Source organism: Oncorhynchus mykiss, chromosome 2 (assembly GCF_013265735.2).
Source record: "Oncorhynchus mykiss isolate Arlee chromosome 2, USDA_OmykA_1.1, whole genome shotgun sequence".
Lineage (NCBI taxonomy): Eukaryota > Metazoa > Chordata > Actinopteri > Salmoniformes > Salmonidae > Oncorhynchus > Oncorhynchus mykiss.
In genome coordinates, this window is record NC_048566.1 from 84,627,491 (window position 1) to 84,654,637 (window position 27,147).

Genomic DNA, 27,147 nt, shown 5'->3' on the forward strand with positions numbered 1-27,147 from the left:
CAACAGTTTTTACCCTTAAGCCATAAGACTCCTGAACAGGTAATCAAATGGCTACCCGGACTGTTTGCACTGTGTGCCCCCCAACCCCTCTTTTACGCTGCTGCTACTCTCTGTTTATCTTATATTCATAGTCACTTTAACTATACATGCATGTACATACTACCTCAATCAGCCTGACTAACCAGTGTCTGTATGTAGCCTCGCGACATGTTTTATTTCTTTACTTACCTATTGTTCACCTAATACCTTTTTTTGCACTATTGGTTAGAGTCTGTAAGTAAGCATTTCACTGTAAGGTCTACACCTGTTGTATTCGGCGCACGTGACAAATAAACTTTGATTTGATTTGACCTGTGGGACAGGTACAGGATGGCAACAACAAATGCCCGCGTTACACAAGGAACGCACAATCCCTCCATCAGTGCTCAGACTGTCTGCAATAGGCTGATAGAGGCTGGACTGAGGGCTTGTAGGCCTGTTGTAAAGCAGGTCTTCACCAGACATCACCGGCAATGGGCACAAACTCATAGTCACTGGACCAGACAGGACTGGCAAAAAGTGCTCTTCACTGACGAGTTGCGGTTTTGTCTCACCAGGGGTGATGGTCGGATTCGCGTTTATCGCCGATGGAATGAGGGTGAGAGCTAGGGCCATTCCTCCCAGAAATGTCCAGGAACTTGCATATGCCTTGGTGGAAGAGTGGGGTATCATCTCACAGAAAGAACTGGCAAATCAGGTGCAGTCCATGAGGAGATGCACTGCAGTACTTAATGCAGCTGGTGGCCACACCAGATACTAACTGTTACTTTTGATTTGACCCCCTTTTTGTTCAGGGACACACTATTCCATTTCTGTTAGTCATATGTCTGTGGAACTTGTTCAGTTTATGTCTCAGTTGTTGAATCTTGTTATTTTCACACAAATATTTAGACGTTAATTTTCTGAAAATAAACACAGTTGACACTGAGAGGATGTTTCTTTTTTTGCTGTGTTTACATATGAAATGAATAAAGCAGTATGTAAACATTAATACAGTGACTAGTGTTCCATTATTAAAGTGACCAGTGAATCCATGTCTATGTATATAGGACAGCAGCCTCTAAGGTGCAGGGTTGAGTAACCGGGTGGTAGCCGGCGAGTGATGACTATTTAATGCACCTGTACCCGATGGCTTCGATGCACCTGTACTGACTTTGCCTTCTGGATGGTAGCGGGGTGAAGTAGGAGTGTCTTTGCCTTTTAGATCTTAATGAACAAGATTACATTGACAGAGTGGTACTGATCCTATAATCAGCAGTCCCAAGTCCCCCTGTCTATTTATACCTGGTAAAATAAGGTTTAAAAATATAATAAATAATATAAATAATAATAATCTAAAAGGCAAAACTGATCCTAGATCAGCACTTCTACTCTGAGTGGACACGAGCCCAGGCTTCTCTGACTGCCGATCACCCCACACCTTCACAGGTGATCTGAGACTGCTGTACTGCTGTCAAGTACTCTCCTATAAGATCCTTTGGAAAGGCTCTCGTATTGGGTTTATGATGTTAAGCTGGTGATATCTGGAAATAAGGCTACGGCAGACATATTGACTCCTGATAGTGTGTGCCTGCCCGCCTGCCTTCCTGGGAGACAGGGATAGATTCAAATCTCTGAATGGATTGGGTGCTAACTGCTAAAGTCATTCCTTTATCTGTTGGAGAAGCTGAATTTGAGCAATAACCTCAGAACAAAGAGAATTAACTTATGTCCCGGAGGGAAACGACTTGGAATATATAAAGAAAGATTTTTCCCTGACTCATTTTTAAAAATGTCATACAATGCCCTTGGACAAAAGAGGATACTTTCACAATTTCATTGCTGGTCCATTTGACCTACACAAAATGTATGTTTATTCTGTTATATACTGTTGTTGACTCAGTGTGCATGTACAGTATATACTGTATTCTCGACATAGCTCGTCTTAATTTAACTACTACTGTACATACCATTTTCTTTCTGTCATTTCTTGGTTTATTGTTTTGATTTCTTTTTTGTGTGTATTTGCATTGTATTTACGTGACATTCTATTGCACGGTTGGAGTTAGTAACATAAGCATTTCACTGCACCTGCTATAACTCCTGCAAATCTATGTACGTGACAAATAAACTTTGATTTGAAATATTTGGGTGCGTCATCTATCTGTGAACATTTATAGGTTGATTTTAAGACTTCACCCATGGCGGTCAATAATCTCATGAGCTTTACATGCTATCCAGTGTTCTCAGATTCTCAGACCCTTGGCCATACATAGCAGCACATAGCAACATCCCAGGCTCTAGGGGTCATGGGAAATGCTGATCTAAAGATTTAGGTGGAGGAAATAAGAGAGTGGGGCTAAAACAGAGCTCAGGAGCAATTACACCGAGCCAACTGGCCAGGGGTTAGACTGCATTGTGCGGGCTGACCTGTGATCTTTTTAACCCTGGGGGTCACCTCTGAGGGGTGAAGACGCTTAAACTCTCGCTGTGAGACAAGTGTCTTTGAAAGGGGAGACTGAGGACACTCAGCATAGAACAACTGGGCCGTGCTTATGTACATGACACCATTTGTGTCTTGGGGTGTGTGCAAATATGCAGTATGTCTGCAGGTTTCATGTCGGTTCATGTGAGGCCTAATACATGATAAGTAATTAAAGGAAAGTAGATGTTAAGTGAATTGGGAGATTCCACGCCAGAGTTGGCCGAAAATGTTCTGTCAATTGTCACATTGTAACTTCATTGGGAGGAAGGACATTTGACATGCTTATACAATTTGTATCACAAACCATTTTGGGGAAATTCATGATGAAAGTGGCCATTTTAGGCCCTTTTTAGATCTATACATGCCTGCAGTAAGACCCTGATCTGAGAACCATATATGATACAGACAACATATTGGTGTCATTAGATTCTGAAACACTATTTTTCAAATTAATTTATTCAACATAATAAATATAAATATTACTATCTCAAAAGTACCCTATTTCATTTGTTTGTAACAATATACTCTTCAAACACGTCAAATTTGCACATTCAGCAAATCACCAGAAGAGGGAGTACGCTTTGAAACCATTTTCCCATTCACTGTGTTGGTGGTGCTCGTAAAATGCACCTACCTTCAGAATTAGCAGAGCCCACACTGGAAATTTGCTGTACTTGAAGAGTATATTGTTACAAACAATGTCTTAAGCAAAGTCAAAAAGGCAACTTTTCAGATATTAATATTTGTAATATTGAATAAATTAAATCAGACATTTTTTAATTCAAAATGAAGACATACTTCATATTTTAGAACAACATACTATAAGGAATATAATGACATCAATATGTTGTTTGTATTATTAGAATGGTGCCGGAGGAGATGGCTGCAGTGCGCGATGAGACAAGGATATCCCTACCGGCCAAACCTGGATGACGATAGGCCAATTGTGCGTCGCCCCACGGACCTCCCGGTCGCGGCAGGTTACGACAGAGCCTGGGCGTCTCTGGTAGCACAGCTGGCGCTGCAGTACAGCGCCCTTATCCGCTGCGCCCGGCACGCCACAGGAGTCGCTGGTGCGCTGGTGTGCCTCTACTTATCTGTTTTTTACACTTATTTTTCTTAACTGCATTGTTGGTTAAATACCTGTTGTACTTGCCGCATGTGAGAAGTAGAATTAGATTAGATTTGTATCATGTATGGTTCACAGATCATAGGGTCTTACTGGAGGCATGTATACTGTAGGTTTAAAAAGGGCCTAAAATGGCCACTTTCATCATGATTTTCAAAAAAAGTCAAACAAATGTAAAAAGCGGTCAATCATCCTTCCTCACAATTACGTTTCTCTGTGAGAAGTGCCAGAACAATCTGAGATACAATTTTTTTTGGGGGGGGGCTACGCTGGCATGGATTCTCCCAATTCTGATGACAAACATTGTGACTTCGTACAGCTGGGGTAGGTTACCAACCCCCGACCTCAGCCTGAAGCTATTTTCCTGCTGCAGAAGGCCACTTCACACCTATGTCTTAGGGACCGGGTTGTCATGGACCAGAGTCAGCTGACCCGGTCAGCCAATCAGTGGTATATCTTGGGGTTGGAGACACCAGTCTGGCCCTGAACTCTTTTGTTGTCTCCAGGAGGGCAGATTGAGACAACCTTTATAAAGTCCTGTCCTCCACCTCAACTCACTTCTGGACCCGTGCAACATGAACAATCCTTCTTCTGGAGTCCCTGACTGGTGTTAGTGAGTCTTTGACCAAGCAAGTGTTCTAGTAACTGGTTACGGTTCAGTTGATATACAGTACCAGTCAAAGTACTCATTCAAGGGTTTTTCTTTATTTTTGACAATTTTCTACATTGCAGAATAATAGAGACGACATCAAAACTATGAAATAACACATATGGAATCATGTAGTAACCAAAAAAGTGTTAAACAAATCAAAATATATTTTATATTTGAGATTCTTCAAAGTAGCCACCCTTTGCCTTGATGACAGCTTTTCACACTCTTGGCATTCTCTCAACCAGCTTCAGGAGGTAGTCACCTGGAATGCATTTCAATTAACATGTGTGCCTTGTTAAAAGTTAATTTGTGGAATAACCTATTTGGTAAAAGACCAAGTTCATATTGTGGCAAGAACAGCTCAAAAAAGCGAAGAGAAACAACAGTCCATCATTACTTAAAGTCATGAAGGTCAATCAATGCATACATTTTCAAGACATTCAAATGCAGACGCAAAACCCATCAAGCGCTATGATTATGAGGCCCGCCACAGGAAAGGAAGACCCAGAGATACCTCTGCTGCAGAGGATAAGGTCATTAGAGTTACCAGCCTCAGAAATTTCAGCCCAAATAAATGCATCACAGAGTAACAAGTAACAGACACATCTCAACATCAACTTTTCAGAAGAGTCTGCATGAATCAGGCCTTCATAATCAAATTGCCGCAAAGAAACCACTACTAAAGGACACCAATAAGAAGAAGAGACTTTCTTGGACCAAGAAACACCAGCAATGGACATTAGACCGGTGCAAATCTGTCCTTTGGTCTGATGAGTCCACATTTTAGATTTTTGGTTCCAACCACCGTGTCTTTGTGATGCAGAGTAGGTGAACAGATGATCTCCGCATGTGTGGTTCCCACCGGGAAGCATGGAGGAGGTGGTGTGATTGTGTGGGGGTGCTTTTGACTGGTACTGTCCAAAAATGTATGTAGCAACTACAGATTTCCTCTTAAGTCTATCAAAAGTGTGTGAGTTTGAGCATGTGTCCATTAGGCCTACATATTTATTTTTTTATCAGCATGAATTAGAAACCCCACTTTTGGATAATCTTTGGGTGCCGACAGCAGTCGGACCATTGGAAGACATTGGACTATAGCCTACAAAAGCCTATTCCGTCTGTTTTCCCGCGATCCATCAAACATATTTGGTGTGTCATCATAGTGGTCTCTGACTTGTGGTCAGACTCGCTCAGGTGGAACAAATTTAAACTTGTGCCTTTTTTCAATGCTGATTTGAATGTCATTGAGAAAACAGAGAAGTGTCAAAGATGTTTTTCGCAAACATCCTTTCTGAATTTAAAAGTAATCATCTAGTTTTTCAAAAATCTGTAATCTGATTACAATATTTTTTACTGGTAACGTAACGGATTACAGTTACCGTTTTTTGTAATCCGTTACTCCACAACCCTGATTGTAACCCTGTCTCCTGCTGGTCATTATCAGTCCTCTTGCCAGGACTCTGGGACAGTTGTACCTATTTCAAAGACCACCACTTGGTGGCGCTCTTTTTCATGGTCACTGAGAAGTACTCTTGGGCAACTGTAAGGGTTTTCTGGAGTATCTTATAATGTATCATAGTCAAACACTGTTAACCTTGGGGACATTAAAGTATCCTTACCTTATCTGAATACACAAAGAACAGGATGAGTAGTATCAGCTCTGCCAGCAGGATTATCAGCAAGACAATGAAGAACTGCAAAAGAAAGGGAGATAGAGAGAGGGGGGAGAATAGAGGGAGATGAAGAGATACAGAGGGAAAGACAGCAAGAGAGGGAGGGAGAGAGATGGAGAGAAAGTGAGTGCCCGAGGGCCAGTGAACATGCATGGAGGAGGTTTAATTGCTCTACAGATTCATCTCCCACGGACGCAGCCCAGTGCCTCCTCTCTCCTTCAACTAAATATTTACTCTGTCCCTTCTTCACAGCATGGGAGCGCAGCAACCGGCACATTCAGAAATTCAATTTGGGTAGAGTTCTATTAATTTTGTTATGCGTTTATTATTTGTGTCACGGTCTGTATGAACAAGGGATCACAGCGAAAACCACACAGACAATTGTTTATTGAATCTTTAGGTGGCCAGTTCAGCGTTAGATTGTTTCATTGAATGTTTTGTCTTTTGTTGGCAGGTCCCACAAAGTTTGTTTGTCATATTTCCTCTGGGTGTGGAAAGTTTCGGGAACAGCTTGTTTAGACAAAAAGTTAGTGCTCTGATTACGGTGTGTGTGTGTTTGTGTGTGTGCGCGCACGGACACATACACACTCACTTTCATGTCAACAATGTCGGCCGAGTGTGTCACACATAACAATCCTGCCTTTTGAGATGGGCTCAACTTGTCTAGCCTAGGCGCAAGCTTCCTGATGGAAAAGGTTCTCTGAGCTTTATACATTTCAAATAGTTCCAATCTAAAGAGAGTTTGTTCACAGAACAATTTTACAGATAATATGTCAGGCCGGTACCTCAGATCTGATTGGCAGACAGAATTTATCTTCCCAGGTTTGGGAAGGTTTGGGCGAATAGCAATCAATCAAATTAATTTATAAAGCCATTTTTACATCAGCAGATGTCACAAAGTGCTATACAGAAACCCAGCCTAAAACCCCAAACAGCAAGCAATGCAGATGCATGAAATACCCATTGGCTCAATATGATACGGCTTAAAGATGCATGATGCAGAAATTACTCTGCCAATTACTGGTTGCTAAAATTCTAATAGTTTGCCTAATTTCAGTTTATGTGGCAAAACAAGTACAGTGTGTAGACAATCATTGTACCATCTAAATCACAGTAAAATATATTTTCCATAACCAAAAATACTGTGTTTTCAGCTGTTTGAAGCTGGTGCACAAAACCAAAAGTAAAAGATGCAAAAACAAAACTGAAGACCTGTGTGGCTCATCTGGTAGAGCATGGCACTTGCAATGCCAGGGATGTGGGTTTGACTCCCACGGGGGACCCGTATGAATTCAAATGTATGCACTCACTACTGTAAGTCGCTCTGGATGAGACCATCAACAAAAAAACTCAAATGTAAAACCGGGAAGCAAGGAAATAGCACACATAGAACTGATCACATGCTTCTTAGACTTGCTTTCAATGAGAATGACAGAACTTTAATTTACAGGAAGTTTACAAACACTTAAATACACACATTTTTCAACCACTCCACAAATTTCTTGTTAACAAACTATAGTTTGGGCAAGTCGGTTAGGACATCTACTTTGTGCATGACACAAGTCATTTTTACAACAATTGTTTACAGACTGATTATTTCACTTATAATTCACTGTATCACAATTCCAGTGGGTCAGGGGTTTACATACACTGAGTCGACTGTGCCTTTAAACTGCTTGGAGAATTCCCGAAAATTATGTCACGGCTTTAGAAGCTTCTGACTGGCTAATTTACATTATTTGAGTCAATTGGAGGTGTAGCTGTGGATGTATTTCAAGGCCTACCTTCAAACTCAGAGCCTCTTTGCTTGACATCATGGGAAAATCAAAAGAAATCAGCCAAGACCTGATTGTAGACCTCCACAAGTCTGGTTCCTCCTTGGGAGCAATTTCCAAACGCCTGAAGGTACCACGTTCGTCTGTACAAACAATAGTATGCCAGTATAAACACCATGGGACCACGCAGACTTCATGCCGCTCAGGAAGGAGACGTGTTTTCTAGAGATGAACGTACTTTGGTGCGAAAAGTGCAAATTAATTCCAGAACAACAGCAAAGGACCTTGTGAATATGCTGGAGGAAACAGGTACAAAAGTATCTATATCCACAGTAAAACGAGTCCTATATCGACATAAACTGAAAGGCCGCTCAGCAAGGAAGAAGCCACTGCTCGAAAACCGCCATAAAAAAGCCAGACTTCGGTTTGCAACTGCACATGGGGACAAAGATCGTATTTTTTGGAGATATGTCCTCTGGTCTGATGAAACAAAAATAGAACTGTTTGGCCATAATGACCATCGTTATGTTTGGAGGAAAAAGGGGGAAGCTTGCAAGCTGAAGAACACCATCCCAACCATGAAGCAATGGGGGTGGCAGCATCATTTTGTGGGGGTGTTTTTCTGCAGGAGGGACTGGTGCACTTCACAAAACAGATGGCATCATGAGGCAGGAAAATTATGTGGATATATTGAAGCAACATCTCAAGACAGTCAGGAAGTTAAAGCTTGGTCGCAATGGGTCTTCCAAATGGACAATGACCCCAAGCATACTTCCAAAGTTGTGGCAAAATGGCTTAAGGACAACAAGGTCAAGATATTGGAGTGGCCATCACAAAGCCCTGACCTCAATCCTATAGAAAATTTGTGGGCAGAACTGAAAAATCGTGTGTGAGAAAGGAGGCCAACAAACCTGACTCAGTTACACCAGCTCTGTCAGGAGGAATGGGCCTAAATTCACCCAACTTATTGTGGGAATCTTGTGGAAGGCTACCCGAAATGTTTGACCCAAGTTTAAATTGTTTAAGGCAATGCTTCCAAATACTAATTGAGTGTATGTAAACTTCTGACCCACTGGGAATGTGATGAAAGAAATAAAAGCTGAAATGAATCAATCTCTCTATTATTCTGACATTTCACATTCTTAAAATAAAGTGGTGATCCTAACTGACCTAAAACAGGGAATTCTAACTGACCTAAGACAGGGAATTCTAAATGACCTAAGACAGGGAATTCTAACTAACCTAAGACAGGGAATTCTAACTGACCTAAGACAGGGAATTCTAACTGACCTAAGACAGGGAATTCTAAATGACCTAAGACAGGGAATCCTAACTGACCTAAGACAGGGAATTCTAACTGACCTAAGACAGGCAATTCTAACTGACCTAAGACAGGAAATTCTAACTGACCTAAGACAGGGAATTCTAACTGACCTAAGACAGGGAATTCTAACTGACCTAAGACAGGGAATTCTAACTGATCTAAGACAGGGAATTCTAACTGACCTAAGACAGGGAATTCTAACTGACCTAAGACAGGGAATTCTAACTGACCTAAGACAGGGAATTCTAACTGCCATAAGACAGGGAATTCTAACTGACCTAAGACAGGGAATTCTAACTGACCTAAGACAGGGAATTCTAACTGACCTAAGACAGGGAATTCTAACTGACCTAAGACAGGGAATTCTAACTGACCTAAGACAGGGAATTCTAACTGCCCTAAGACAGGGAATTCTAACTGACCTAAGACAGGGAATTCTAACTGACCTAAGACAGGGAATTCTAACTGACCTAAGACAGGGAATTCTAACTGACCTAAGACAGGGAATTCTAACTGACCTAAGACAGGGAATTCTAACTGACCTAAGACAGGGAATTCTAACTGACCTAAGACAGGGAATTCTAACTGACCTAAGACAGGGAATTCTAACTGATCTAAGACAGGGAATTCTTACTATGATTAAATGTCAGGAATTGTGAAAAACTGAGTTTAAATGTATTTGTATGTATTTGTAGGTGTATGTAAACTTCTGACTTCAACTGTACATTTCTATGTGAATTTGGTCAGGATTGCACACAAAATTACATACTACAGTGATGTGTTATGAAGCTTTTACACCAGAGTTCATTATTTATAACTGTGGTGTTCTGGCAAAGATCCAGGCCCTCCCTCACTCTTTCTATTTTTTATCTATTTTTTTGTCTCTCTCTCCTTCCTTCTCTCTATTTCTGTCTTTCTCTCTTTCCGTCTCTCTATTTCTGTCTCTCTCTCTGTCCGTCTCGCTCGCTCTTTCTCTCTCTCTCTCTCTCTCGCTTCATGCTATACAAAATTGTTAAAGCACATAGTGCAGACGTAGTGATTTGCTGATGCGGAATATTCAATATGCTTTTAACTGATGTTTGAGATAGCTGCTCCAAGGGATTGGAGGTGTTTGAAATTCCAACTCGTCTCATTTTCAAGTTGATATAAAAAGTTTTGCATCCAGTTATGTAAACCTACTTGTGCGTTATCTTTTCAAACTTTGCTACTTAAATAACACTTGAGATAAAACTCTTAAGTTAACAGTTCTCCGGGAACAACATGAGTCTAGACAAACAAGAGTATTCTTTGTATTAAATAATTCAATAAATAAAATAAATAATTATTTTTACCAATACAATGAATGTCTAATCTACATAACTCAAGCATGTGACAGCATGTCACAAAGGGCCTCACACTGACAATTCTTTCAATCAGGCTGTGACCATGGCCATGGAGGAATGGGAGACTCCCGCAGTGCCTGGCACTCGGGTCTAATTTTATCTGTGAGCCCCCAAGGTTTTTACTGAGGATTCATCTCCCCCGTTGAGCTCGTTAGCCTGACTGCTCTACTGAAGGCTGGTGTGTGTGTGTTTGTGTGTGTGTGTGTGGGACTGGGGTAGAGAGAGAAATAGATAGAGGGAGAGAAGAAAGACAGAAAGACAGAGTTGTATATATGTGCGTGTGTGTTTGTATGTCTGCCTGCGTGGGCAGGCCAGTTCTTAACTCACACTCAGAAGCAGGCACTTGTTCTCCTTGATGGCTCCCAGGCAGCCCAGGAAGCCGGTCACCATGACGATGGCGCCGATCGCGATGACCAGGTTGGCAGCGGAGAGCGACGGGAAGGAGGGTGAGAAGGTGGCAAAGCTGCCCTGGGACACAGATAGCCAGATGCCCACGCCCAGCAGCCCACAGCCACACAACTGCAAAGCAAGAGATACCAGGTAAGAGAGGTTTAAAATAGAATCATCACAAAGACATGTCTGTTCTGAATTAATTGGAGTTGGCAGAAAACAAGAGGCTTATAGTTTCTTTGCAGTACTGAAATGAGCATGCATATTCACTAGGGATGCAATGGTACACAGTATGTTGTCGAACCGTTCGGTACGCCCTCGGTACGTTCAATACGTACACGTGAACCTCGGAATTATGATATGCCTGTAATTTTCCTATAATTTCCAAAACTTGCTTATTGTGCTGCACACTACACACAAGTTGTACATTCAGATCCACAGAACCAAACGCCCAGCTTGTGAACAGTCAAGGCAGGCAACTGCTTGGGGCCCCAGGCCGTTAGGGGGCTCCTGAGGGCTGACAAACTTTACTCCACAGCAATGTCTCAAAATGTAGAAACTGCAGTGACCACAACCCCCTCCCCTTAAATAACCTATGGACAATTTGCAATGACTTCTCAGTAGGAAATCCCCCTAAAAGGGCCCCATGAAGAAAGGCAAAACTAAAAACAAATATTCTCTCAGCTCCAACCTGACAATGGCGAGCGATAGCGAGACAGAGAGAAGCAAATTTGAAGAGGCACCACCGTCTTTCAAATCCGCTGTGTAGGAACATTTTGGATTCAACGGTCAATACAATGACGAGGGTAAGAAGACCATAAACAAACAAAGTACAGTCTGCAAGCATTGCTTTGTCACCATCAGCTACTCAAGTGGAAACAATTCTTACATGATGTGTCAATTATGTGGCCATCACCTGGCCGTAACCCTTGCAGGTGGAGCTGGAGCAAGGAGAGTCCACTCATTAGCCAAAACACAACAATCTCTCGCCGTTGCCTTCCAACAACAATTTGCTACAAATTCAGAAAAACAAAGAAATAACGAAAGCAGTGGGAGTATTCATAGCCAAAGATTTGCAGCCCTATTCTGTGGTTACTGATTCAGGATTTCATCACCTGATGAAAACAATGTGACAATGTCCCCTCCCGCACACATTTCAGCGGCAAAGTAATTCCCAAACACTATGAAACATCATGGAGAGAAATTTAAAACATATTGACACAGACACAATATCTAGCTCTCTCCACTGATAGTTGGACATCCAGAGCAACTCAAACGGGGTGGCAGGTAGCCTAGTGGTTAGAGCATTGGGCCAGTAAGCGAAAGGTTGCTAGATTGATTCCCCGAGCTGACAAGGTAAAAACCTGTCGTTCTGCCCCTGAACAAGGCAGTTAGGCAGCTACGCTGTCTTTGTAAATAAGAATTTGTTCTTAAAACTGACTTGCTTGGTTAAAAAAAAAAATATATATAAAAAAAAAGCTACCTCACTGTGATGGTTCACTATGTACTGGAAGCTAACTCACTGTGACAGTTCACTATGTACTGGAAGCTACCTCACTGTGACAGTTCACTATGTACTGGAAGCTACCTCACTGTGACGGTTCACTATGTACTGGAAGCTACCTCACTGTGATGGTTCACTATGTACTGGAAGCTACCTCACTGTGATGGTTCACTATGTACTGGAAGCTACCTCACTGTGACGGTTCACTATGTACTGGAAGCTACCTCACTGTGATGGTTCACTATGTACTGGAAGCTACCTCACTGTGATGGTTCACTATGTACTGGAAGCTACCTCACTGTGACGGTTCACTATGTACTGGAAGCTACCTCACTGTGATGGTTCACTATGTACTGGAAGCTACCTCACTGTGATGGTTCACTATGTACTGGTTTGGGAGATGAAGAGCTACGTGTTGCAAACTCGTCCCCTGTATGAGAGTCATACAAGTGCCGTTACCGTACGGTACCGTTACGGTACAGTTACCGTGGCCCACAAACCGTGATACATACTGAACCGTGGGCCCACTGTACCGTTGCATCCCTAATATTCACAAATAATGAAAAAATATATATTCATTATGTATTTTCATAGTCTTCACAAAGTATAAATCCAAGCTAAGTGAGCATATAGATATCCCCAGAAAGGCTGTAGCAGTAGGCTGTAGCAGTAGGCTGATTACCCTCTACGCACCAGGGGAGGAGAGAACAACTAATCAAGAGCATTTACACCCATTACAGCATATTAACTGATTCTGTTAAGCCAATAAGAGCTCTACCAATGATTAGGAGAGAAATGCGTTCCGCCAGTCTGAGCAGCTTACTGGCATTGAACAAACACAAAATTACACACCGGCACCCATATGACACCAACCTGCCCCCCTCTACCCACCCACACGGCACCAACCCGCCCCTCTACCCACCAGCACTCACACGACTCCAACCCGCCCCCCACCGCGCACACACACACACACACACACACACACACACACACATAATGCAGTCTAGGTTCATAACACTGTAGGGCAGGGGTATTCAACTCTTACCCTACGAGGTCCGGAGACTGCTGGTTCTCTGTTCTACCTGATAATGAATGATAATGGTGTCCCAGGTCTACATTTGAGTTTGAGTTCCTCCTCAAGACACTGCCCCTCTGCCCCTACAGAGACTGACTGGAACTTGACTGGACACCAAGGAACTTGAAGCTCTCAACCTGCTCCATTACAGCCCCGCTGATGAGAATGGGGGCATGCTCGGTCCTCCTTTTCCTGTAGTCCACAATCATCTCCTTAGTCTTGGTCACGTTGAGGGATAGGTTGTTATTCTGGCACCACCCGGCCAGGTCTCTGACCTCCTCCCAATAGGCTGTCTCGTCGTTGTCGGTGATCAGGCCTAGCACTGTTGTGTCGTCTGCAAACTTAATGATGGTGTTGGAGTCGTGCCTGGCCATGCAGTCGTGGGTGAACAAGGAGTACAGGAGGGGACTGAGCACGCAACCCTGGGGGTCTCCAGTGGTGAGGATCAGCGTGGCAGATGTGTTGCTACCTACCCTCACCACCTGGGGGCGGCTCGTCAGGAAGTCCAGGATCCAGTTGCAGAGGGAGGTGTTTAGTCCCAGGATCTTTAGCTTAGTGATGAGCTTTGAGGGAACTATGGTGTTGAACGCTGAGCTGTAGTCAATGAATAGCATTCTCACATAAGTGTTCCTTTTGTACAGGTTGGAAAGGGCAGTGTGGAGCGCAATAGAGATTGCATCATCTGTGGATCTGTTATAGTGGTATGCAAATTGGAGTTGGTCTAGGGTTTCTGGGATAATGGTGTTGATGTGAGCCATTACTAGCCTTTCAAAGGACTTCATGGCTACTGACGTGAGTGCTACGGGTCTGTAGTCATTTAGGCAGGTTGCCTTTAAGTTCTTGGGCACAGGGACTATGGTGGTCTGCTTGAAACATGTTGGTATTCCAGACTCAATCAGGGACATGTTGAAAATGTCAGTGAAGACACCTGCCAGTAAGGTCAACACATGCCCGGAGCACATGTCCTGGTAATCCGCCTGGCCCCGCAGCCTTGTGTATGTTGACCTGTTTAAAAGGTCTTACTGACATCGGCTACGGAGAGCGTGATCACACAGTCATCTAGAACAACTGATGCTCTCATGCATGCCTCAGTGCTGCCTGCCTCGAAGCGAGCATAGAAGTGATTTAGCTCGTCTGGTAGGCTCATGTCACTGGGCAGCTCGCGGCTGTGCTTCCCTTTGTAGTCTGTAATAGTTTGCAAGCCCTCCCACACTTTGAAAGTGGCAGCTCTACCCTTTAGCTCAGTGCGAATGTTGCCTGTAATCCATGGCTTCTGGTTTGCATATGTACGTACAGTTACTGTGGGGATGACGTCCTCGATGCACTTATTGATAAAGCCAGTGACTGATGTGTTGTACTCCTCATTGCCATCGGAAGAATCACGGAACATGTTCCAGTCTGTGCCAGCAAAACAGTCCTGTAGTTTAGCTTCTGCTTCATCTGACCACTTTTTTATAGACTGAGTCACTGGTGCTTCCTGCTTTAATTTTTAATTGTAAGCAGGAATCAGGAGGATAGAGTTATGGTTGGATTTACCAACTTGCAAAGCGTCTCTGTGTGTGGAGTACAGGTGATCTAGAAATCTTTTCCCTCTGGTTGCACATTTAACATGTTGAAAGAAATTTGGTAGAACTGATTTAAGTTTCCCTGCATTAAAGTTGCCTTGGCTCTAGTGATAAAGGCAGACCGGACAGACGCTGGGATGCATCACAAATGTTTTATTTTATTTATCCATTATTTCACCAGGTAAGTTGACTGAGAACACATTCTCATTTGCAGCAACAACCTGGCGAATAGTTACAGGGGAGAGGAGGGGGATGAATGAGCCAATTGTAAACTGGGGATTATTATGTGACTGTGATGAGACACAGCCTGATACTGTGATGTTAGCAAACAGTGATGCGCTGCAGCCCGCCATGCCGGCCCCAGTGAAATATAAGTGGAGAGGTAAGTAGTGACATTTTCCCTCTGCCTAATGGAATGAAATATCCCATGCAATCATGTCGTGAATAAGAAATCACAACAAGTTGAAATATGGTTAGACGCCGTGGTAAATCATAGCACCGCCACTCCTCCCTCTATCCTTTCCCTCAAATCAAATCAGTCACATGCAGATGTTAATGCGAGTGTAGCGAAATTCTACACAGTGCAGTAATATCTAACAAGTAATCTAACAATTTTCCAACAACAATAGATGGTATAAAATACAGTATATACATATGATATGAGTAATGTAAGCTATGTAAACATTATTAAAGCGGCATTATTTAAAGTGGCATTGTTTAAAGTGACTAGTGATCCATTTATTAAAGTGGCCAGTGATTGGGTCTCAATGTAGGCAGCAGCCTCTCTGAGTTAGTGATTGCTGTTTAGCAGTCTGATGGCCTTGAGATAGAAGCTGTTTTTCAGTCTCTCGGTTCCAGCTTTGATGCACCTGTATTGACCTCGCCTTCTGGGTGGTAGCGGTGTGAACAGGCAGTGGCTCGGTTGGTTGTTGTCCTTGATGATATTTTTGGACTTGACATTGGGTGCTTTAGGTCTCATGGAGGGTAGGTAGTTTGCCCCCGGTGATGCATTGTGCAGACCGCACCACCCTCTGGAGAGCCTTGTGGTTGAGGGCGGTGCAGTTGCCTTACCAGGCTGTGATACAGCCCGACAGGAGGCTCTCGATTGTGCATCTGTAAAAGTTTGTCAGGGTTTTGGGTGAAAAGCCAAATGTCTTTAGCCTCCTGTTGCGCCTTCTTCACCACACTGTCTGTGTGGGTGGACCATTTCAGTTTGTCTGTAATGTGTACGGCGAGGAACTTAAAACTTTCCACCTTCTCCACTGCTGTCCTTTCGATGTGGATAGGGGGGTCCACGATCATCTCCTTTGTTTTGTTAATGTTGAGTGCGAGGTTGTTTTCCTGACACCATACTCCGAGTGAGCTCACTTCCTCCCTGTAGGCTGTCTCGTCGTTGTTGGTAATCAAGCTCACTACTGTTGTGTTGTCTGAAAACTTCCTTGTTTGCAGAGGACACTCCCTCCTTCCTTGTGATCACACCAGTGCTTTCCAACACATTAACGCCTGTCAGCAATATATGGAGCTGTGTACTGTACACTAACCAACCTGGAAACCTGCAACCCACCACAGGAACGCAGGCAAACCTGGACACAATAAATAATTAATCACACGTACCCACAAGCTAAATGAGTTGGTTAATTGGACTGACAAATAGCGCCTTTAATACCTCTAAGCACTGAGCACTTAAAGCCGGCTTACATCCAGAGATGACTAATGGCTCTGTCAGCCTCTCTCAACATCATCGACACCCTCATCTAAGAGCCCCACGAAAGTGTGACTTTACTTTACAGTAAGAACTTTACAGTTTGGCCAGGTTAAAGTAAGCGTCTTCCACACTGCTGGTGTATATGAGTGGGAGTGGGGTCTGGGAGGGCTGTGTGATGGTTATGTGAGGGCTGTGTCAAGAGGGGCCGGCCAGGGGTAAACTTCTGTCTGCTGCTGATGGTGGTGTCAAGAGACGTCTCAATCCTAATGATTCCTACGGGGTCTGGAACCATGGATATATAAACCTGAGTCCAGGTCGTCAACCCCCCCCCCCAGCGGCCTTCTGTTGAGTGAAGGATCACTCGAATTAACCCTTGACATCTCCATTGTGAGGGCTGTGTGGCCTGTGTTTGTGTAGGCTAGAGTCGACGGGAGATGATACCGCTTCATATATACATGGGGGCTACAGGGGGTCTGCATAACCTTTTAAGACCTGAAATGGATGGAAAACACTCCTGTAATAAGTACCTCAGTCCGTTGGCAACAAAAGGTTGCCGAGTTGAAAGTACTGAGATTCTACCACAGAGAATGTGTTGCCAGGGGCCCGATCCTGACTGCCTGACTAAAATTAGACCCTCTATCATAACAAACAAAAAGGAGAGCTCCTGTGAAGGTTAAAGGATGGAGCAAGAGATGAGTCCATGAAGCCTCAGCGAAGTACAGCGTTCGATCCCTCCGGAGCGGAAGATAAGATTGGCCACCCGATGGGCATCCTATTCAAAGGGACACAGGGAGCATTTGCTCCTTCCCTCAGAAAAACAGCAGTAAAACAAACAACTAACTGCTGTGCGGCTAACAAAGAGAGAGACCGACCCAGGAGTTGTTTATTTGAATGGCATTAGATCAAGGGAGCATCAGCTCAGTACGGGGCCTCAAGAATGCTACAGTATAATTGTCACTCTGGATAAGAGCATCTGCTAAATGACTACAATGTAAATGTAATCATCTTAATAATACATAACCAACCACTCACTGGGAGGAGTGAACCAGGAGTGCCCGATTAAACATAGAAAATGAAAATGTCAACTGGAAATGCTGTGAAAGGTCACGTATGTCTTTATGCTGAGTGGATATGAAGATAGATTTCCCAGCTCATGAGGCCTCTGCCATAGAAATAGAATAACTAAATATTTCCCTTTCAAGGCTTTCCCTTTCATGTCAATGGGTCTGTGATGGGTGGAGAGGTGGCCATATTGAGTGTACCTATAGGAGTAAAGCATGCTTTTTTCCGTTCTAATAATTCTCTCTCTATGGCCACAGTTGCTGTTGAGTGAGAGGGTTTATTGCAAGGACATGTAGTGGCGGTACTAGGTACATTATGAGGGCAGACAGGCTGTATTTACGAGGAGGGAGCGCAGAGACGTTAGCCAGTCCAGGTGGAGGTAGGATCCTGTGCCTAGTTGATTGTGAGTAATGCCCGAACGCGTCCAAGTGTGTCTGCTGTAAGTGACTGTGAAGCCATCCAGCCCCCACCCAATCTGTCTGATCTCTGTCTGTGTAATCTCTGTCTCACAATACCATTACTACCAGCCCTAATGTCAAACGTGAACAGATGTTATGTAGGGAAGCCCAGAGTAGAGAGCGATTGGTCGTTTGACCTTCGATGGTCGCGACTGACCTCAAGCCTGCCTACTGAGATAGGCTTTTTTTCACATCCCATCTGTGTGGATCAAATCAAATTTTATTTGACACATGCGCCGAATACAAGAGGTGTAGTAGACCTTACCATGAAATGCTTACTTACGAGCCCTTAACCAAATAGGGGTATGCTCGGCCCGCTTTTACCTGAAGCACACAATCAGCTCCTTTGTCTTGCTCACGTTGAGTTGTTGTCCTGGCACCACACTGCCGGGTCTCTGACCTCCTCCCTACAGGTTGTCTCATTGTCGTCTGTGATCAGGCCTACCACCGTCATGTCGTCTGCAAACTTAATGATGGTTTTGGAGTTGTGCCTGGCCACGCAGTCATGGGTGAACAGGGAGTACAGGAGGGGACTAAGCACGCACCCCTGATGGGCCCCCGTGTTGAGTGTCAGCATGGCCAGCGGTGTGTTGTTGCCTACCCTCATCACCTAAGGGTGGTAAGTCAGGAAGTTCAGGATCCAGTTGTAGAGGAATGTGTTTAGTCTCAGGGTCCTTAGCTTAGTGATGAGCTTGGAGGGAACTATGGTGTTAAACACTGAGCTGGAGTCAATGAGCAGCATTCTCATGTAGGTGTTCCTTTTGTTCAGGTGGGAATGGGCAGTGTGGAGTGCAATAGAGATTGCATCATCTGTGAATCTGTTGGGGCAGTATGCAAATTGGAGTGGGTACAGGGTTTCTGGAATAATGGTGTTGATGTGAGCCATGACCAGCCTTTAAAAGTATTCCATGGCTACGGGGCGGTAGTCATTTAGGAAGGGTACCTTGGCGTTATTGGGTACAGGGACTATGGTGGTCTGCTTGAAATATGTAGGTATTACAGGCTAGGTCAGGGAGAGGTTGAAAATGTCAGTGAAGACACAGTTGGTCAGCGCATGCTCGGAGTACATGTCCTGGTAATCCGTCTGGCCCTGCGGCCTTGTGAATGTTAATCTGTTTAAAGGTCTTACTCACACTGGCTATGGAGAGCGTGATCACACCATCATCCGGAACAGCTGGTTCTCTCATGCAGGTTTGTGTTACTGGGCAGCTTGCGGCTGGGTTTATCTTTGTAATCGATGATAGTTTGCAAGCCCTGCCACATTCGATGAGCGTCAGAGCCGGTGTATTAGGATTTGATCTAAGTCCTGTATTGACACTTTGCCTGTTGATGGTTGTCGGAGGGCGTAGAGGGATTTCTTATAAGTGTTCGGATTAGTGTTCCACTTCTTGAAAGCAAGAGCTCTAGCCTTTAGCTCAGTGCGGATGTAGCTCAGTGCGGATGTTGCCTGTAATCCATGGTTTCTGGTTGGGATATGTACGTACGGTTACTGTGGGTACGAGGTCGTCAATGCACTTATTAATGAAGCCGGTGACTGATGTTGTATACTCCTCAATGCCATCGGATGAATCTCGGAACCTATTCCAGTCTGTGCTAGTGAAACAGTCCTGTAATTTAGAATTAGCTTCATCGGACCACTTCCGTATTGAGCGTACTGGTACTTCTAGAATTTTAGCTTGTAAGAAGGAATCAGGAGGATAGAGTTATGGTCAGATTTGTCAAATGGAGGGTGAGGGAGACCTTTGTACGTGTCTCTGTGTCAGTGGAGGCTGCTGAGGGGAGAACGGCTCATAATAACGTCTGGAACGGATCAAATGAAATGGGATCAAACATATGTTTGATGTATTTGATACCATTCCACCTATTCCACTACAGTCATTACAGTCACTACAGTCTCTAGCTGCACGTGACATACTGGTAGAAATTTCAGTCTTCCTGCATTAAAGTTCCTGGCCATTAGGAGCTCCGCCTCTGGATGAGCATTTTCTTGTATGCTTATGGCCTTATACAGCTCGTTAAGTGTGGTCTTAGTGCCAGGATTGGTTTGTTCTGTCAAATTGACAGCTACGAAGAATATAGATAAAAACTATTTTGGAAAATAGTGTGGTCTACAGCTCATTTTTTTATCTTTATTTAACGAGACAAGTCAGTTAAAAACAAATTCTTATTTTCAATGAGAGCCTAGGAACAGTCAGGTTTTTACAGAATGACAGATTTTTACCTTGTCAGCTCAGAGATTTGATCTGGCAACCTTTCAGTTATTAGTCCAACACTCTAACCACTAGGCTACCTGCCACCCCATCATGAGGGTCTCCAGCTTAGGCAACCAAAACCTTGAGACTTCCACTAGCTGTTGTTGACAAAGAGACACACACCACCCCCCAATCTTGCCGCTGCATGGAAAAATCCAGCTAACTGTATATTATCCATGTCCTTGTTCAGCCACGATATTACAGTTTTTATTGTCCCGTTAGTAGGATAGTCTCGAACGGAGCGCATACAGTTTATTCTTCCGTGATTCCACGTTCACCAGTAGAAAAAGGGTAAAGGCGGATTATCCACTTGCTGATGCAGTCTCGTCAGGCATCCAGCTCGTCAACCTCTGATGTCCAGAAGCTCTTTTCGGTCATAGGAAACGATGGTGTAAACATTACGTCCCCAAAAAATTAAAACAGCTCAAAACAGCACACAAAATAGAACAATTATTGGTCAGGCCACATAGAATGGCGGCCATCCCCATTCTTTAACCAATGGATCTCTTATTATTTTACTGTAGGATCTCAAGATACTGAATAACTCAGAGCGGTCATAAAACAGACATAATGCACACGAGTGTACAGTAGTTAAAAGCCACATGAAAATGATGGACCAAATGTCCTTCCACATGTGAAATAGCTAGATCTTCATCCCACATGGTTCCACATTCCCTAAAGTTATGTGGTAGTAGTCCTGCATTACCATACTTCCAAGTCTTGTTTATCATTAAGCTGGTGGGAGATGGAAAAGCCTGGAGTCGAGGCCAACTATGTGGGAATAGGGAGCCATATAAGACAAAAGCATAGTTTAATGTTGAGATGAAAGTAATGTGTGAGCTGGGTATTTTGGTTCTGGCTGCCTCTCTTTGCCGCATGGCAAATCCTGCAGTAATTAACTTTGCATCGAACGGGGCGGAGAGAGACAGAGGGGCGCGTTGGGCTCTGACATTCTGTCTTAGCTCCCACAATCCCCTGGCTCCCCGTGCGCGCCCTTGCAGCGACACAGTCTCTCCCATTAAGCCAATGCTGGGAGTGTGTGGGGGCGGTACGCTGCTTTCTACTACTTCTCTGCCAGCGTTGACAAGCTTTTACTGGCTGATGGGGATGTGTTAAAAGTTTTTAGTGCATCATAACATTCAAATATGTATAGCATTGGCATACTGTACATACAGTGAGCTCCAAAAGTATTGGGACAGTAACAAATTGTGAGTAAGTTACATATATCATACACCCCCCCAAAATGTCTTGAGGGTATGATATTTGTGCATCTGTAACTTTATCACTATCATTATTCACAATTTATTCAGGACTACCTGTAATCATGGTAGCACCCACATGTATCTCTTCATTCAAAGACTCAATCATGGACACTTACTAACAGTTGTGGCTGCTTTGCGTGATGTATTGTTGTCTCTACCTTCTTGCCCTTTGTGCTGTTGTCTATGCCCAATAATGTTCGTACCATTTTTTTGTGCTGCTACCATGTTGTGCCGCTGCCATGTTGTGTTGCTACCATGTTCTTGTAATGGTGTGTTGCTGCCATGCTATGTTGTTGTCTTAGGTCTCTCTTTATGTAGTGTTATGTTATGTTGTCTCTCCCAGGCCTTTTTGCCTTTTGGTAGGCCGTCATTGTAAATAAGAATTTGTTCTTAACTGACTTAAGAAACATATTCTATTCTTATTTACAATAAAAGTGACTCCAAAATGACACAATATAATATTTACCATTAATTTTCTGAAACACAACCAAAACAAACAGCAAATGCATCCAACAAATGTGTAGAGTCACAAGCTTGATGTAATCATTACGTGCTATGAATGTGGGACCAAATACTAATCTTTTGACTAGTTGAATACACATACATACATTGCATTCTGAAAATATTCAGACCCTTGACTTTTCCACAAAACTGAGCAATCGGGGGAGAAGGGCCTTGGTCAGGGAGGTGACCAAGAACCCGATGGTGACTCTGACAGAGCTCCAGAGATTCTCTGCAACACTCCATCAATCAGGCCTTTATCGTAGAGTGGCCAGACAGAAGTCACTCCTCAGTAAAAGGCATATGACAACCCACTTGGAGTTTGCCAAAAGGCACCTGAAGGATTCTCAGACCATGAGAAACAAGATTCTCTGGTCTGATGAAACCAAGGTTGAACTTGGTGAAGCATGGTGGTGGCAGCATCATGCTGTGGGGAAGTTTTCAGTGGCAGGCACTCGGAGGCTAGTCAGGATCGAGGGAAAGATCAGAAAGAACGGAGAAAAGTACAGAGAGAGATCCTTGATGAAAACCTGCTCCAGAGCGTTCAGGTCCTCAGACTGGGGATAATGACCCTAAGCACACAGCCAAGAAAACGCAGGAGTGGCTTCGGGACAAGTCTCTGAATGTTCTTGAGTGGCCGAGCCAGGGCCCGGGCTTTAACCCGATCGAACATAAAGGTGTGCCAAGCTTGTAGCATTATACCCCAAAACACTCTAGGCTGCAATCACTGACAAAGATGCATCAACAAAGTACTCTGTGAAGGGTCTGAATAGTTATGTAAATGTTATATTTCTGTGTTTAAAAAAAAAAATGTATACACTACTGTTCAAAAGTTTGGGGTCACTTAGAAATGTCCTTGTTTTTGGCAGCTTCATTAAATAGTACCCTCAAAACACTCGTCTCAACGTCAACAATGAAGAGGCGACTCCGAGATGCTGCCCTTCTAGGCAGAGTTGCAAAGAAAAAGCCAAATCTCAGACTGGCCAATAAAAAGAAAAGTTTACGATGGGGAAAATAACAGACACTGGACAAAGGAACTCTGCCTAGAAGGCCAGCATCCCGGAGTCGCCTCTTCACTGTTTGCTGGTACTATTTAATGAAGCTGCCAGTTGAGGACTTGTGAGGCATCTGTTTCTCAAACTAGACACTCTAATGTACTTGTCCTCTTGCTCAGTTGTGCACCGGGGCCTCCCACTCATCTTTCTATTCTGGTTAGAGCCAGTTTGCGCTGATCTGTGAAGGGAGTAGTACACAGCATTGTACGAGATCTTCAGTTTCTTGGCAATTTCTCGCATTGAATAGCCTTCATTTCTCAGAACAAGAATAGACTGACGAGTTTCAGAAGAAAGGTCTTTGTTTCTGGCCATTTTGTGCCTGTAATCGAAACAACAAATTCTGATGATTCAGATACTCAACTAGTCTAAAGAAGGCCAGTTTTATTGCTTCTTTAATCAGGACAACAGTTTTCAGCTGTGCTAACATAATTTCAAAATGGTTTTATAATGATCAATTAGCCTTTTAAAATGATAAACTTGGATTAACTAACACAACGTGCCATTGGAACACAGGAGTGATGGTTACTGATAATGGGCCTCTGTACGCCTATGTAGATATTCCATAAAAAATGTTAATGCCATTTCCAGCTACAATAGTCATTTACTACATTAACAATGTCTACACTGTATTTCTGATCAATTTGATGTTATTTAATGGATAAAATAATTGTTTTCTTTCAAAAACAAGGACATTTACAAGTGACCCCAAACTTTTGAACGGTAGTGTATATTTGCAAAAAAAAAAAAAAGGTTTTTGCTTTGTCCTTATGGGGTATTGTGTGTAGATTGATGACAAAGCATGAAAATGTAATCCATTGTAGAATAACAATAACAACATGTGGAAAAAGTCAAGGTGTCTGAATACTTTCCGAATGCACTGTATAAGTGAATTTGTCCCAATGCTTTTGGTCCCCTAAAATGGGTGGACTGTAATCTAAGTGCTGTAATTTCTAATTGGTTCACCCGATAAGGATGAAAATACCCTCAAATGAAAACTGACAGTCTGCACTTTACCCTCACAGTCATTGTATTATTTCAAATCCAACGTGCTGGAATACAGAGCCAAAACAACAAAATACTTTTGGAGCTCAATGTATATATACTGTAGGGCTGTACATACACATACACACACACACACACATACATATATATATATATATATATATATATATATATATATATATACACTGGCCTATATATATGTATATAGGCCAGTAACCGAAAGGTCGCTGGTTCAAATATGCGGGCCGACAAGGTAAAAAAATCTGTCCTTGTGCCCTTAACAAGGTACTTAACCCTAATTTGCTCCAAGGGTGCTGTACTGCTATGGCTGACCCTGTAAAATAACACATTTCACTGCACCGATCTGGTGTATTTTTTGGTTAAAGGCCTGTAGTACACAATCCCTGGAATACATCAAAAGAAAAGATCCAAGTCAATACAAGTCTACAGTTCTTAACATCGAATATACAGTAACTTAGACATTTGGGGAGATGATAGAAAGAGGACATTGAGTTTCAAGGTTCAGCTGGATGAAAAGGGTCCTATGAGGGTACCAAGGAGATAAAGGCTGAATGAAGACCAGGCTTGTTTTGAATTTGTGACTAGACTACTGTACCTATTCCTTTAGCCCTTTATGACTAGATTGAGTTATTCCCAAGTCAAAATACCAAATGGCATTGGTTACTAGCTGGCTGTCAGTGTTGTGGAGAGAGGAGCGAAGCAGTAACCTTATTAGCTTTTGGGAAAAGACTGGAGGACATGATAGAGAGCTCTATTTGACTGGAGGACATGAGAGAGGGCTCTATTTGACTGGAGGACATGATAGAGAGCTCTATTTGACTGGAGGACATGATAGAGAGCTCTATTTGACTGGAGGACATGATAGAGAGCTCTATTTGACTGGAGGACATGATAGGGAGCTCTATTTGACTGGAGGACATGATAGAGATCTCTATTTGACTGGAGAACATGAGAGAGAGCTCTATTTGACTGGAGGACATGAGAGAGAGCTCTATTTGACTGGAGGACATGAGAGAGGGTGCGATATGACTTGATGACATGATAGAGAGCTCTATTTGACTGGAGGACATGATAGAGGGCTCTATTTGACTGGAGGACATGAGAGAGAGCTATATTTGACTGGAGGACATGAGAGAGGGTGCTATATGACTTGAGGACATGACAGAGAGCTCTATTTGACTGGAGGACATGATAGAGGGCTCTATTTGACTGGAGGACATGATAGAGAGCTCTATTTGACTTTAGGACATGATAGAGAGCTCTATTTGACTGGATGACATGATAGATATCTCTATTTGACTGGAGAACATGAGAGAGGGCTCTATATGACTGGAGGACATGATAGAGAGCTCTATTTGACCGGAGTACATGATAGAGGGCGCTACATGACTGGAGGGCATGATAGGGAGCTCTATTTGACTGGATGACATGATAGAGAGCTCTATTTGACTGGAGGACATGATAGGGAGCTCTATTTGACTGGATTACATGATAGAGAGCTCTATTTGACTGGAGGACATGAGAGAGGGCTCTATTTGACTGGATGACATGATAGAGAGCTCTATTTGACTGGAGGACATGATAGAGAGCTCTATTTGACTGGAGGACATGAGAGAGGGCTCTATTTGACTGGATGACATGATAGAGAGCTCTATTTGACTGGAGAACATGAGAGAGGGCTCTATTTGACTGGAGGACATGATAGAGAGCTCTATTTGACTGGAGGACATGATAGAGGGCTCTATTTGACTGGAGGACATGAGAGAGAGCTATATTTGACTGGAGGACATGAGAGAGGGTGCTATATGACTTGAGGACATGATAGAGAGCTCTATTTGACTGGAGGACATGATAGAGGGCTCTATTTGACTGGAGGACATGATAGAGAGCTCTATTTGACTGGAGGACATGATAGAGAGCTCTATTTGACTGGATGACATGATAGATATCTCTATTTGACTGGAGAACATGAGAGAGGGCTCTATATGACTGGAGGACATGATAGAGAGCTCTATTTGACCGGAGTACATGATAGAGGGCGCTACATGACTGGAGGGCATGATAGGGAGCTCTATTTGACTGGATGACATGATAGAGAGCTCTATTTGACTGGAGGACATGATAGGGAGCTCTATTTGACTGGATGACATGATAGAGAGCTCTATTTGACTGGAGGACATGAGAGAGGGCTCTATTTGACTGGATGACATGATAGAGAGCTCTATTTGACTGGAGGACATGATAGAGAGCTCTATTTGACTGGAGGACATGAGAGAGGGCTCTATTTGACTGGATGACATGATAGAGAGCTCTATTTGACTGGAGAACATGAGAGAGGGCTCTATTTGACTGGAGGACATGATAGAGAGCTCTATTTGACTGGAGGACATGATAGAGAGCTCTATTTGACTGGAGGACATGAGAAAGGGCTCTATTGGACTGGATAAATGGGAGCCCTGCTGTGTGGGTCCTTCTCAATGCTCAAGGTCAGGGTAAGTTAAACTGTAGAGACAAATTCACCAGTAGAGAGAAGAGAAAGAGAGGATGGAGAGAGGGAGGAGAGCGAGGGAGAGAGAGAGGGGGAGAGAGCGAGGAGGAGAAGAGCAAAAAGAAGAAGAGAGGAAGCGAGAGCAGCACTTCTCATGACACTGTCTGGGTGTTTTATCAGCAACCTGCTCAGTGACATGGAGAGTCACGCTACGCAGGACGCCACTTCAATCTTCCCCCTCAGTGGTGCAAGCAGGCCAAGCAGGAGGGACGTGACTTGGAGAGGGCCTGAGACTGGCTGAGTGTGGGCGGGAGGAGTTTAACTTTTCACACTCTCTCAGAGGTCACAGGGCACACAGCCGCAAACAAC

The 27,147-nt window shown here is 43.5% G+C and overlaps 1 protein-coding gene across 2 annotated transcripts in view; it reads right to left on the reverse strand.

The window, feature by feature from the left end:
* LOC110498022 (tetraspanin-9) overlaps positions 1 to 27,147 on the reverse strand; it is a 313,946-nt gene that overhangs the window by 30,558 nt on the left and 256,241 nt on the right. For both annotated transcript variants that reach the window (XM_021574569.2, XM_021574564.2), the window contains 2 exons: positions 10,766 to 10,957; positions 5,904 to 5,978 (listed from right to left, as the gene is read on the reverse strand). In XM_021574569.2, coding sequence (XP_021430244.2) covers positions 5,904 to 5,978; positions 10,766 to 10,957 — 267 coding nt within the window. The remainder of the gene's footprint in view (positions 1 to 5,903; positions 5,979 to 10,765; positions 10,958 to 27,147) is intronic.